The sequence below is a fragment of the Oncorhynchus gorbuscha genome, linkage group LG15, assembly GCF_021184085.1.
Source record: "Oncorhynchus gorbuscha isolate QuinsamMale2020 ecotype Even-year linkage group LG15, OgorEven_v1.0, whole genome shotgun sequence".
Classification (NCBI taxonomy): domain Eukaryota; kingdom Metazoa; phylum Chordata; class Actinopteri; order Salmoniformes; family Salmonidae; genus Oncorhynchus; species Oncorhynchus gorbuscha.
In genome coordinates this window covers 33,331,609-33,344,028 of record NC_060187.1, presented here as the reverse complement: position 1 = coordinate 33,344,028, position 12,420 = coordinate 33,331,609, and the positions used below count along the sequence as shown (strand labels likewise).

Genomic DNA, 12,420 nt, shown 5'->3' with positions numbered 1-12,420 from the left:
TTGGATCTGTTTTAATGAATATCTGAGAACATCAGTACGACCACTCTGTCTGAACAATAGGTGCAACTCACCCAATCAGACATGCTTGTGCTGCCATGAATTGATTTTGGTAGGCCACAAATCAATATAATAGGATTAGCCACAGAACAAATGGATTTCTAGGAGGTGGCTCCTGGACAGTCTCTAGACAGTAGAAGAGTAGGTCTACAGATCTATATGCAATTGGATTACTCAACTCTGTATCCTGCCTGACAGCCATGTGTAATCTTTTGGAGCAAATCTACAGATGAGCAAACCAAGGACTTCTAAAACGACGACGATTCTACCAGTTCTTGGATCAGAGTGAGACCACTGGTTTAACAAAATGTAAGCTGGGAATAGGCAGATGTAGGCTCTGGTTAGTAAACCATAGGTGACCACTCACTGAACCTGCCCCCACACTCACACATGGCTCATGATGTCACCATGGCATGCTGTGGTTAAACTTCATGCCTCTGTTTCCTGCTTAATCGTCCCCTCTACTCTGAGCTACGTCCACGACTGAGAGAGTATGACTCTTGTCTCCTTCCCTCTCACGTGGTCACTTTTATTAGGCTGGTTTGTTTTCCAGAAGAAAAGCCATTTGGAAAAAAGGTGTCAATGCTGACACATTTAGTTTCATGTATGTTGTACTTGTGAGTAACTGGTACCACATCCCATATCAGATGCCATAAACGCTAACATTCTATCCCACATTAAAAGGCATCCTGCCGTGACTATCTCTGTTACTAAGGTTTAGAAACCACAACATCTCAGCAGTGTGCTGTCAATGCACAAGGGAATTGAATATTATTCCTAGTATTTCCCAGCATCCGTGCTACACCATCTGGCTGTGTGTTGGTGTGTTCCTCCTCATTCCCCTGAAGCTATGTCATCACTGCTGCCTGGCATGTGGGACGGTAATGTAGAGGGGCTCCTGCTGTGGCCTCTGCAACCCCCCTGGAGGCTTTACCCCCCCCACCCCCCCACCACACACACACACATCGCTTTGAGGTGTTGCCTAGATACAACACTGCCGCTGACCAAGTCTCCTTAGCATGTCATGAGCCACCTACTGTAGCCGCTCAGTAAGACAAGCACCAGGACCCCCGGACCATCAGAAACTAGACCCCTGCTGCGCTGAAGTATGACATTTTATTGAAGAAGGAAATCCCCCTAGGGTACTGTTTTAAGAGTTTTGGTTTGGTTCAGATTATTTTGACTTGAAATCATATTGTTTTGGAAGATGTGCGAAATATGTTTTTCGTGTGTGTGAATGACGACCAACCTATTAAACTGGGGATGTTTAGTCACAGCTCCTAACGAGAGGTTTGCACACGAAGCACGTGTAACCCAGTGAATAATTTAACCAGCTATGAATTATGGGCTGAAAACGAGGAGCTCCTGATTTCTCCGTTATGCATTCTTTAAACATGTGCATTGCATGCTGATAGGCTACACACAGTGAGTGGAACGAGTCTTTTCTACTCGTTATCACCCTACCATTTCTGTTGGGGAATTTCTCCCTGACTTCCTGGACAGTCACTCTGTTCAGGTACAGTGCCTTGTGCAAGTGCTGTGTAGACTTTCACTGTCTTCACATTTTGCTGCCTTAAAATTAAATACAAAAGGCTAATTATTTATTTATACATTTTTATAAATGTTGTTCATCTTATTAAAAATGATTCACAGCTGTAATGGCTGCCAAAGGTGCTCCAAGTATTAACTCTGGGGTATGAAGACTGATGCACAATGAAGACATTTGTTTTTTATTTGTTATTAATTTGCAACATTTTCTATAACTTTTCTCCCACTTTGAAAATGGGGAGTAGATTGTGTAGATCGGTAGAAAAAATAATCTAATTTATTTCTGGGGAACAATTACGTTCCTCTCTGTGATTGTTTTCAATTAAAACTATCAAAAAAACAGAGCATTTTTTCAAGCAAGACTGTCTGGGAGTGTTCTGAGTGGGGAGGGGAAAACAGAAAATGAGCTCTTATTGGCAGAGAGGTTTGGAACACTTTCTTATTGATTTGTTAATTTACTGCATGGTGATGTCACCATGGAAGACCAAAACCCCATCCACCAAAACAGGCTGACATTTCAGGTGGTCTTCTCAAACTGCTCTTACACTAAAAGGGCACTATCATAATTTTCACAATTTCACATTATTCCAACCTCAGTGTGGAAATGTATGTAAAACATAGGATAATCGTGTTTTTGAATGCACTGGGCCTTTTTAAGGTAACAAAATGTGCAAGGGGTGTGTAGACTTTTACTAGCGACTGTATTGTTCTGTGTAATTCATGGAAAGGCACCAGACCAGGCTGATGTTTCTCAGTCTGTGTGTGGGGAGCTACTCCCCTGGTCCCCTGCTCCCCAGGACAGGGGAAACAGAGTGCTGGTTCAGTGGAGACTGGGAGGGGGACAGACGCGTCTGAAAACCTCTCTGGATTCCTCCTCCATTCATCCCTGAAGAGCGATTGGAGCCAGAGCGTTGCATGTACTGCATGCCTGAAGAACACCACATCATAACACTACTACAGGAGCATCTCTCCAGAGGGACGACTTTATCAAAGAGAACCATTTCTTTGTGTTGCTCCTCCTGCGTTTGCAGGAATATCACAATGTGCCAGTTTAGCTGTGTGTGTCTGACCTACTTTATCTAGTTTATCTGACTGACGGAAATGAACTGGGCTATTTAATCTCAGTCTCCGAACGGCTGTCTCCTCTCACCTCACAGGAACCTGGTGAAGAAGTACTGTCCCAAACGCTCCAAAGATGATGAACCTAGGTGAGTAGAGTAGACCCCGTTTCATTAAATAGTTAACCTGTGAGTGGTATCAGCTTTACACCACACACAGGACCTTCCCACTAGCCTTGTCGCCAACAAACACGGGCTGCCATGACAACCCAGCACTTTTAAACATTTAATTGCTTCCATAGAATCGAGTAAGAGAGTTGGGGAGAGTCCTACAGCTGTGTAGGATATCTGGCTCTGAGGTACGGTCACAGTGCTTGGCCACTCCACGGTGACATTTATTGGCTGCTAATGCACAGGAATGATCTCAAAGGAGAGGGCTGGGAGAGCGACGCACAGAGAGAGAGCTCTGTCAGACTCTGGGTATGTACATAGTCAAGGCTTTAAGGTACACCTGTAGCTCATCAGTTGGCAGTAGTACTGTAGACTACTTCATCATTGACCTCAACCCAGAGTCTCTTAGAGCGTTCAGTCAGTCCACTGACCCCTGTCATATCACAGCAAAATCACTCTCTGCTTGAACAGAGCAATGCACATTCACGAGGCATCAAAGCCAAAGGAATTTAATGATGTAAAAAAAAAAATGCAGAAGATGGCATGTAAATGGTGTGGAAATCTACCAAAAAACAATCGGGCATCAACAAATTCAATCCCTTCTAGACAATTTCCTGGACAAAAGGTTACACTGTAAATAGTGAAGGTGTAAACTTGACAGTATAAAATCTAAACATTATGTTTGACCTCTCGGCTTCCTTATCAAATTTAAAGCTGACAACCTAAGAAAATTAACAACCATGACCTTGATTTGATGAAGAATGCAGAAAGAAATTGAGAAACCTATCCAACCAAAAACATAGATACCCAGAACCTAAGCTGACGCCTTCACTATGGTGAATCACTAAAACAATGCAGAAATACACTATGGAAAAAGAAGGAACAGCACATCAGAAATCAACTCAATGTAATAAGAATCCATAGAATCTTACCACTTCTGGGAAAACCCTTTGTTGTTTGTTTCGAGTTATCTATTCAAAACAGATGTATGGATAAACCACTTCTCCAATATGTTTAGCTCTTTAACCAAGAACAAACAGCAAAAACATATTCGGGCTCAAATATAAATCTTAGAATCAACTATTAATGACTACCAGAACCCACTGGATTCTTGAATGAACTACAGGACAAAATACAAACCCTCCAACCCAAATAGGCCTGTGGAGTTGATAGTATCCTAAATGAAATGATAAAATTATACAGACCACAAATTCCAATTTGGCCATACTTAGAGTTTAACATAATACTCAGCTCTGGCATCTTCCACAATATTTGGAACCAAGGACTGATCACCCCAATCCACAAAAGGGTTGACACATTTGACCCCAAGATCTACCGGGGGGATATGTGTCAACAGCAACCTTGGGGAAATGCTCTGCATTATCATTAACAGCGGACTTGTACATTCCCTCAGCGAAAACAATGTACTGAGCAAATATCAAATTGGCTTTTTACAAAATTACTGTACGACAGACCACGTATTCACCCTGCACACCCAATTGACAAACAAGCAAATCAAAACAAAATCTTCTCATGCTTTGTTGATTTCAAAAAAGCTTTCAACTCAATTTGGCATGAGGCTCTGCTATACAAATCGATGGAAAGTGGTGTTTGGGGAAAAACATACGACATTATAAAACCCATGTACACAAACAACAAGTGTGAGGTCAAAATGGGCAAAAAACACATTTCTTTCCACAGCGCCGGGGGGTGAGACAGGGATGCAGCTTAAGCCCAAACACTCTTCAACATATACAGTGGGGCAAAAAAGTATTTAATCAGCCACCAATTGTGCAAGTTCTCCCACTTAAAAAGATGAGAGGCCTGTACACTTCAACTGACAGACAAAATGAGAGAAAAAAAATCCAGAAAATCACATTGTAGGATTTTTAATGAATTTATTTGCAAATTATGGTGGAAAATAAGTTGAACTTGCACAATTGGTGGCTGACTAAATACTTTTTTGCCCCACTGTATACCAACGAATTGGCGAGGGCACTAGAACATTCTGCTGCACCTGGCCACACCCTACAAGAATCTGAAGTCAAATGTCTACTGTTTGCTGATGATCTTGTGCTTCTGTCCTCAACCAAGTAGGGCCTACAGAAGCACTTACATTTTCTGCACAGATTCTGTCAGACCTGGGCCCTGACAGTGAATCTCGGTAAGACAAAAATAATGGTGTTCCAAAAAAAGGTCCAGTTACCAGGATTACAAATGATATCTAGACACCGTTGCCCTAGTGCACACAAACTATACATACCTTCGGCCTAAACATCAGCGCCACAGGTAACTTCCACAAAGCTGGGAACAAAGGCAAGAAGGGCCTCCTATGCCATCAAAAGCAACATAAAATTTGACATACCAATTATGATCTGGATCTAAAAATACAATTGAGACTGCATGCAGAATTCTGCAAAAATATCCTCTGTGTACAACATAAAACACCAAATAATGCATGCAGAGCAGAATTAGGCCGATATCCGCTAATTATCAAAATCCAGAAATTAGCTTTTAAATTCTACAACCTCCTAAAAGGACTTGATTCCATAACAAAGCCATCACCTACAGAGAAATTAACCTGGAGAAGAGCCCCCTTAGCAAGCTGGTCCTGGTGCTCTGTTCACGAACGCAAATAGACCACACAGAGCCCCAGGCCAATAACATAATTAGACCCAACCAAATCATGAGAAAACAAAAAAATGATTACTTGACACATTGGAAAGAATTGACAAAAAACTGAGAACTAGCATGCTGTTTGGCCCTAAACAGAGAGTACACAGTGGCAGAATACCTGACCACTGTCACTGACCCAAACGTAAGGAAAACATTGACTATGTACAGACTCTGAGCATAGCCTTGCTATTGAGAGAGGCCGCTGTAGGCAGACCTGACTCAAGAGAAGATGGGCTACTTGCTTAATGCCCACAAAATGAGGTTGAAACTGAGCTACACTTCCTAACCTCCTGCCAAATGTATAACCATATTAGAGACACATATTTCCCTCGGATTATACAGATCCACAAATCATTTGAAAAAAAAAAATAAACTACCATATCTATTGGGTGAAATACCACCTGTGTGCCATCACAGCAGCAAGATGTGTGACCTGTTACCACAAGAAAAGGGCAACCAGTGAAGAACACAAATACATCCTATGTTTATTTATTTTCCCTTTTGTACTTGACATGTGTTTCCATGCCAATAAAGCCCTTGAATTGAGAGACAGAGAGCTGCATTTAGGCTCAGCCTAACAGCACTGATATTTACAGTGGACACATTTAGGACAGGCCATGGTTGGGACAACACCCTCTGAATTCTCTGAAACCATTCCCCTAATGAATTACATTATCCCTGCATCATTTGTCCCTGTGTCCTAACTCCTAACACTGGTGCTATAACAGGACAGGGAGAGGAGCGTTGGAGGGAGGGAGTGGGGCTCCTGGGGCCCTCTTAAGGGATACATAACATATGTCACAGTGCCTTCTGTGGTCCTTCCTCTGTGGATGTGTGTGGGGGATGGAGGCTTGGGAGAATTCTAATAAAGTGAGATGGTAACGTCCTTAAGGCGGAGGTGGGCTTGTTGTCAATCTCGACACCGAGGCCAGTGTTATTGGATTTCCAGCTCCCACTGGGCGTCCTCCTCTGTCTGTGTGGTACACTCGGAGCCTAAATCCAGACTCGACCCATATTGTAGATGTGGCCTTAACCACTGCTATCTAAGGGGTTCACAGCATGGATCTCTCTCTCTCTCATTCTATCCTAATAAAGTTATCTTGCTAATACCCTGGTTTTCTATACCCTAGGGCCGAGGCCAGTATACATGCTTAGATGAAGTGTTGAGTACCCTGACCTGTCCTTTGTGTTCAGGTTCTCGTCGTGCGTGTCATTCTACTCCATCCTGAACGAGCTGAATGACTACGCGGGGCAGAGGGAGGTGGTGGCCGAGGAGATGGGACACAAGGTGTACGGAGAGCTGATGAGGTATTCACAGGACCTCAAGTCAGAGAGGAAACAGGTGAGTGGCTTTGCTAGTAGGCGTACACTACTCCCTGGTAGAACATGCCTTCATTATGTACAGTTTGGTTATTTTGTTTACACTGTAGTGGGTGCATTATAAATGTGTTTATTGAGATCCTCCTTTGTTGAGTTGTTTGTCTTTTTTGACTCCACAGCACCTCCAGGAGGGCAGGAAGGCCCAGCAGTATCTGGACCAGTGTTGGAAACAGATGGACAATGTGAGAGAAGGGAGGGATAGAGGGAGGGAGGGCCACGGTGGCACAAGGCACAAAGGGGACAGGGAAAGGAGGGTGTGACACCTCCAGCAGGGACCTGCTCCCCTCTGCCGACTGCCAGACGCCTAGTCCTGCTGGGCTGCATGCAAGAGAGGGCCTAGAGGATTTCCGCTTACCTACACAGCGCGCACACATTTCAAATAGTACACACACACACACACACAGGAAGATACATGCATAAAAAAGCAAGTGGACACACACACTGACGAGAGGAGCATTCCTGCATTTCAGGCCTTTTCCGTCTCCGAGGCTCGATCATCTTTGCAGCTTTTAGGACTTGTATAATTGCAGCCAGCTACAGCTGAGTCTCAGATTGAGAATGGCAGTGTTGTAATGCCTTAGGTATTCCTCTTTGTCACGTAATGCAACACAGATGTTCTGGCAGGAAGAAAGGATATATTTATTTTTAGTTTTTTAGTTATCACTGCTGCCTGTTTAACCACTGCTATCTCACAGCATGGATCTCTCTCTCTCATTCTCTCTCAAAGTTGTCTTGCTAATACCATGGCATGATAAGTGTTTTGCTCTCCCATCTATGGCCTGTAGAAATGGGACAGGGTTGCCGGATTGACTCTCGGGTTTTGAGAAGAGCTCAACAGGTCTTTACTAGTAATCTCAATCTCCCATTTGACTTCTTAGAGCAAGAAAAAGTTTGAGCGGGAGTGCAAGGAGGCAGAGAAGTCACAGATCAGCTACGACCGGTTGGACAACGACATCAACGCCACCAAGTCGGAGGTAGAAAAGGTAAGTCCTGACCTGGCTTGAGACATGACATCTACACTCATACACCTCAGAGGTTGGGATTTGCTGTCTATATTGAGCGGTCCTGAATTATCCCTCTTATCCACGGCAGGCAAAGTCCCAGTTGTACCTGCGCACACACTCAGCAGACGAGAGTAAGAACGAGTACGCTGCTCAGCTGCAGAACTTTAACGGGGAACAGTGGAAACATTTCAACGTGGCCATTCCACAGATATTCAAGGTAAGCCACAGTCAGCCATTCTTCTCCCGGCTTCAACTTCTCTCTTGTCCCCTATTGGCCTGACAGATGGAAATCTGAGCTGTGATTGCCTAACAGGAAACCAGAAGGTCAGAGATCATTGTGTGTTTTCCAACCTCTCCAGAACCTGCAGGACATGGACGAGAGGCGGACAGTGAAGCTGGGAGAGACGTACCGGAGCTTTGCCGACGTGGAGCGCAGAGTCGTCCCCATTATCTCCAAGTGTCTGGAGGGTATGGTGACTGCGGCCAAGGCTGTGGACCAACGCAAGGTGGGCCTGGAGGATGATACACCTGCATTATATAGCATTGTGCCCTATAGTTTGAGCTAGGGTGTACACCAGACCATCCTTTACCACAGTGCACGGAGCGGAGGCAGCACGTGGCATGGGTGGAGCAGGACCAGTAGTTAGTCATCCACCCAGCAGCCAGGCCAGCGGTGAGGCAATTGCTCCCTGGGCTCTATTAAAGCCGGCCTCAGCCTCCACCAGTGTTTGTGTGGCATGACTGGTACTGGCAGTCTCCTCTCTCCTCCCCACCCACAGGCCTACAGGCTGTTGCTGCTGCTGGAGGCAGCTGAGCAGAGCTGCTCCCCACTCTGTGTGTCATGTTTTCATTTGATTCTTATTTATGCACTCAACGTGTGGTTTCTACCAGGGGCTGGGCTGTGGAGTACACTGCTGTCATGATATCCCAGAAAACATCATTTTAAAGAAATGTCAGTTTGATAGTGAACATTAAACATTACATTCTTTCTTTCTTTCTTACAGGACTCAGCGATTGTAGTGGAGTCGTTTAAGTCAGGCTTTGAGCCTCCGGGGGACTACCCGTTTGAGGACTACAGTCAGAACCTCTCCCGGACGGGCTCAGACAACACCATCAGCACCCCCAAGAATGAGGGGGGGGTCAAGCCAGACCCCAAACACTCCATCAGCAAAACAGCCAAGAACAAACTGTGGCTCTTTGGGAAAAAGCCGAAGGTGAGAGATCTGTCATCACTTAATACTAACACATTCTCTCATTGTTTCAGTGTTAAATAACTTGTATTTATCTTTCTATGTTTTTCTGTCATAACAGAGTGCACTGGTAGGTTTATACAACCGTCGTCTAACACCCTTTCTGTTGACTTACGGTAACTGGGTTTTGTAACAGTCACCTAGATCTAACATTTTCTACTCCATAACATCCGTCACTACACTTTGACCTACCAAAGGCCAAATTGTCTCTGTTAATCTATAACTTTTGGGGGGTTTGTGTTAGAGCAGCTTGCCATTTTCAGATGACTTGTCTAGTCTGTGTAAGGAGGTGTTGGTGCTCTTATTGCCTCTGATTTGCCTGCTCTTGTTTTGTCTTGTTCATTCTTGTCTCACACCTGAGGTTCTCTCAAATGTCATCTTGCTTCACTGGAGTTTCTCCTGCTGAGATTTGTTTTGTGGGATAATATGTTGAACCACATGTTTATCACTTTTATATAGAAACAACACCATGAGTTTCTGTTCAATCATTACAATATGCTCCAAGTTTTGAAAGTTGGGAGGTTGATCAACCCTTTTTTGTTGCCCCCCCCCCTGGCCCCTCGTCAGCCACTCTATTTCCTAAATTTGCCTGTGACCCCATAGTTTTCTGTCTGTCTGAAATGAGAACGGTCACACCCAGGATAGCGTCTTTCAGGGGTCTTAAACGAAGGGTAAGACTAAGAGCATGTCAGTGTGTTTGGGTTTGCAGTGATTTACCTCTCTCTCTCTCTCTCTCTCTCTCTCTCTCACCTCTTTTCTGATGTTTAATCAGGTTGTTTTTCACTAGTTAGGATCAGGGGTATGTTGAAATCACAGGATTCAGATGTCATGATTGAGTCTGTGTCTAGTGTGAAATGTAGGAAGCGATATTGAAACTGTAGGTGGTATATGGATGGAGTGGTGGTGGTGACATGTCGATGTGACATGAAGGTTAACTGTATTGTACCTCGTCATGAGCCACCCAATATACTGTATGATGGCTACACAGTCTGAATGACACAAGGTCCATTGATTGTGTGTCACCCCTGTGTGTCTCATTGGTTTCTGGCTGAAGGACCTGGTTTAATTTCCTTAATGGATGGCTGAGGTGATTCATGGTGTGTCTGCAGTAAAGAGACAGACTTCCTGGAAACAACCCTCTCTCTGTGCTCTAAATTGCATCGCATCGTCTAGAAGGGGCTTTTAAAATGTCAACTCGTCTTTGGTATACCTTGAGAACAGTGTATTCTCCTTGGAGGATGGCCTTTCTGATACATGATACAACACATTATGTGCAGAATCATTCAATCACTGAATATAAATAACACAGATTATGTAACATTGTGGCAAGTATAACTTCACCCAGATTGAGACACTAAACATGCTCATCAGATTGTGCCTACCTCTGTCCTTAACGTTTTTGGGTAACTTTGCTCCAAACAGAAAATAGCCACACCCTTGTGATAGTTTGATGCTGTGCTTTTAGTTACCATGGTAACCTACATGAGCCACATACGCGTTGACAATCTTTTTTTGGGATCTTTTTTCCTATTGGCCTTTTTTAACACAGTGGTCAGTGGTGTGATGTCTCCACTGCCAGAGCTAGTTTGTCCCATCTAGTGGAGTTCTATAGCACATGTCTTGTGTTACAGACAGTTCTTGAGTGAGGTTTTCAAACATATTCTTTCCCTGGTCTCTCCTACTGTCATTCTCTTGGTTCTTGCTGTGAAAAGGTTTCTAGAGCCCATGACTGGCTGTCATTTTGACTAGACGGTATACTGATGTGATTTCAGGCTCCATCACTGGAGGACTTCAGCCATCTGCCTCCTGAACAGAGACGCAAGAGGCTCCAGGCTCGGATAGACGAGCTCAGCAAAGAACTACAGAAAGAAGTGGACCAAAGGTAGGACATTGGAACACTTTAACGATGCATTCTATCTTATATATTGCCCATGTTTCTGCTCCATTAGTATTTCAGTGCCATTTCTTCAATTGTTTGTGTACGATGTTGTCCCATTGTGACTGTGTATCCAGAGATGCACTGAACAAGATGAAGGATGTGTATGAGAAGAACCCTCAGATGGGCGACCCCCAGAGTCTCCAGCCCAAGATATCAGAGACCATGTGCAACATGGAGAAACTGCGCTCTGAGATCCACAAGAATGAGGTAGGTCTTCCCAGCCAAGAGCCCTGGAGCCCCAACCAGAGAGCAGAGGGTAGGGGACTGGAGGGGAGCCTTCACAGCACATCTGGAGACATGGTGATTGGGCTGAGGTTTACAGTGCTGAGTTAGCCCCCTCTGGGGGATGACTATATACACTGCTTCTCTTTGTCAACAGCACACTGAGTAGAACAGGATATGACTGCCGGAGTACAGTATGTGAGCGGAGCGTGCCCAATTTGACTGGAGCGCGGAACTAGATTCCCGAAGGCTGGAGCGTCGGCCTTCTCGCCCGCTCCAGTACCGCTCACTTCACGAGCTCAGGCCATGCCCGTCCCAGCATGCATTTGTAGTCTACTTGTGCGCTGCTATCCCCTTGCTTTAGCTATTGTCATCAAGTATGCTAAATCTTTTCATAAAGAAACTGATAAAACACACAAAATCAAGGTGACTTACAAAGATGAGGATAGAGCAAGAGAGGGAGTGTGGCGATGAACTAAAGAATCATTGTGGAATCTGAAAAGACTCATATCCCAAAAGCATGATGGTGTACTTACTACGTGCACATGTTAAAAGATAGGAACTAGGTGGGTAGATAACTGTGTCACTGTAGCAAAGTATTTATACACTAAGAATAAGATCACTTAAAAGTTCATTTTTGTTCTCTTGTCTATACAATAGGCCATAATTGAATTTGGCCCAATAGGCCTGGCATATTCCCAATTTCAAGGAGCTTTCTGTTTTTGATTGGGTGATTTTGCCTAAAACCCTTTAGACCTACCTATAGGGGAAAAAAAGCAACTCTGCATCTCTGCTTAGCCTGGCAAGAGTGGACAAAAGGGTGTTTAGCATCCCCAGTGGCTCTGCAAGCACGGTGAGGATATTCTCCACTGCAGGCCTGCTCTCCAGGCACCATCGTATGAGCCTGAAGCCACATACTGGTCAAACTCATGTTTCTAAAAATAAAATCAAAGGCACTGTCAGTTATACCGAAGGCACTTTTAGTTTAATTTGTGTTTCATTCTTTGTAAGTCACAGCTTAAATGCACAATTTATAGATGTATTCCTTTGTAGGCTATAGCCTTGAAATATTCTAGCCTAAATAATACATTTCCTTCTTAGGCTACCTAAGAAGG

The 12,420-nt window shown here is 44.2% G+C and overlaps 1 protein-coding gene across 3 annotated transcripts in view; it reads left to right on the top strand.

The window, feature by feature from the left end:
- The window catches only part of LOC123996960 (formin-binding protein 1-like), a 45,563-nt gene that overhangs the window by 26,259 nt on the left and 6,884 nt on the right, over positions 1-12,420 (top strand). For 2 of the 3 annotated variants that reach the window (XM_046300851.1, XM_046300849.1), the window contains exons 3-12: positions 2,763-2,813; positions 6,705-6,852; positions 7,010-7,072; positions 7,769-7,873; positions 7,983-8,111; positions 8,254-8,400; positions 8,899-9,108; positions 9,206-9,214; positions 10,917-11,026; positions 11,158-11,290. In XM_046300851.1, the coding sequence (XP_046156807.1) occupies positions 2,763-2,813; positions 6,705-6,852; positions 7,010-7,072; positions 7,769-7,873; positions 7,983-8,111; positions 8,254-8,400; positions 8,899-9,108; positions 9,206-9,214; positions 10,917-11,026; positions 11,158-11,290 (1,105 nt within the window). The remainder of the gene's footprint in view (positions 1-2,762; positions 2,814-6,704; positions 6,853-7,009; positions 7,073-7,768; positions 7,874-7,982; positions 8,112-8,253; positions 8,401-8,898; positions 9,109-9,205; positions 9,215-10,916; positions 11,027-11,157; positions 11,291-12,420) is intronic. The other variant, XM_046300850.1, reaches the window with a different exon arrangement.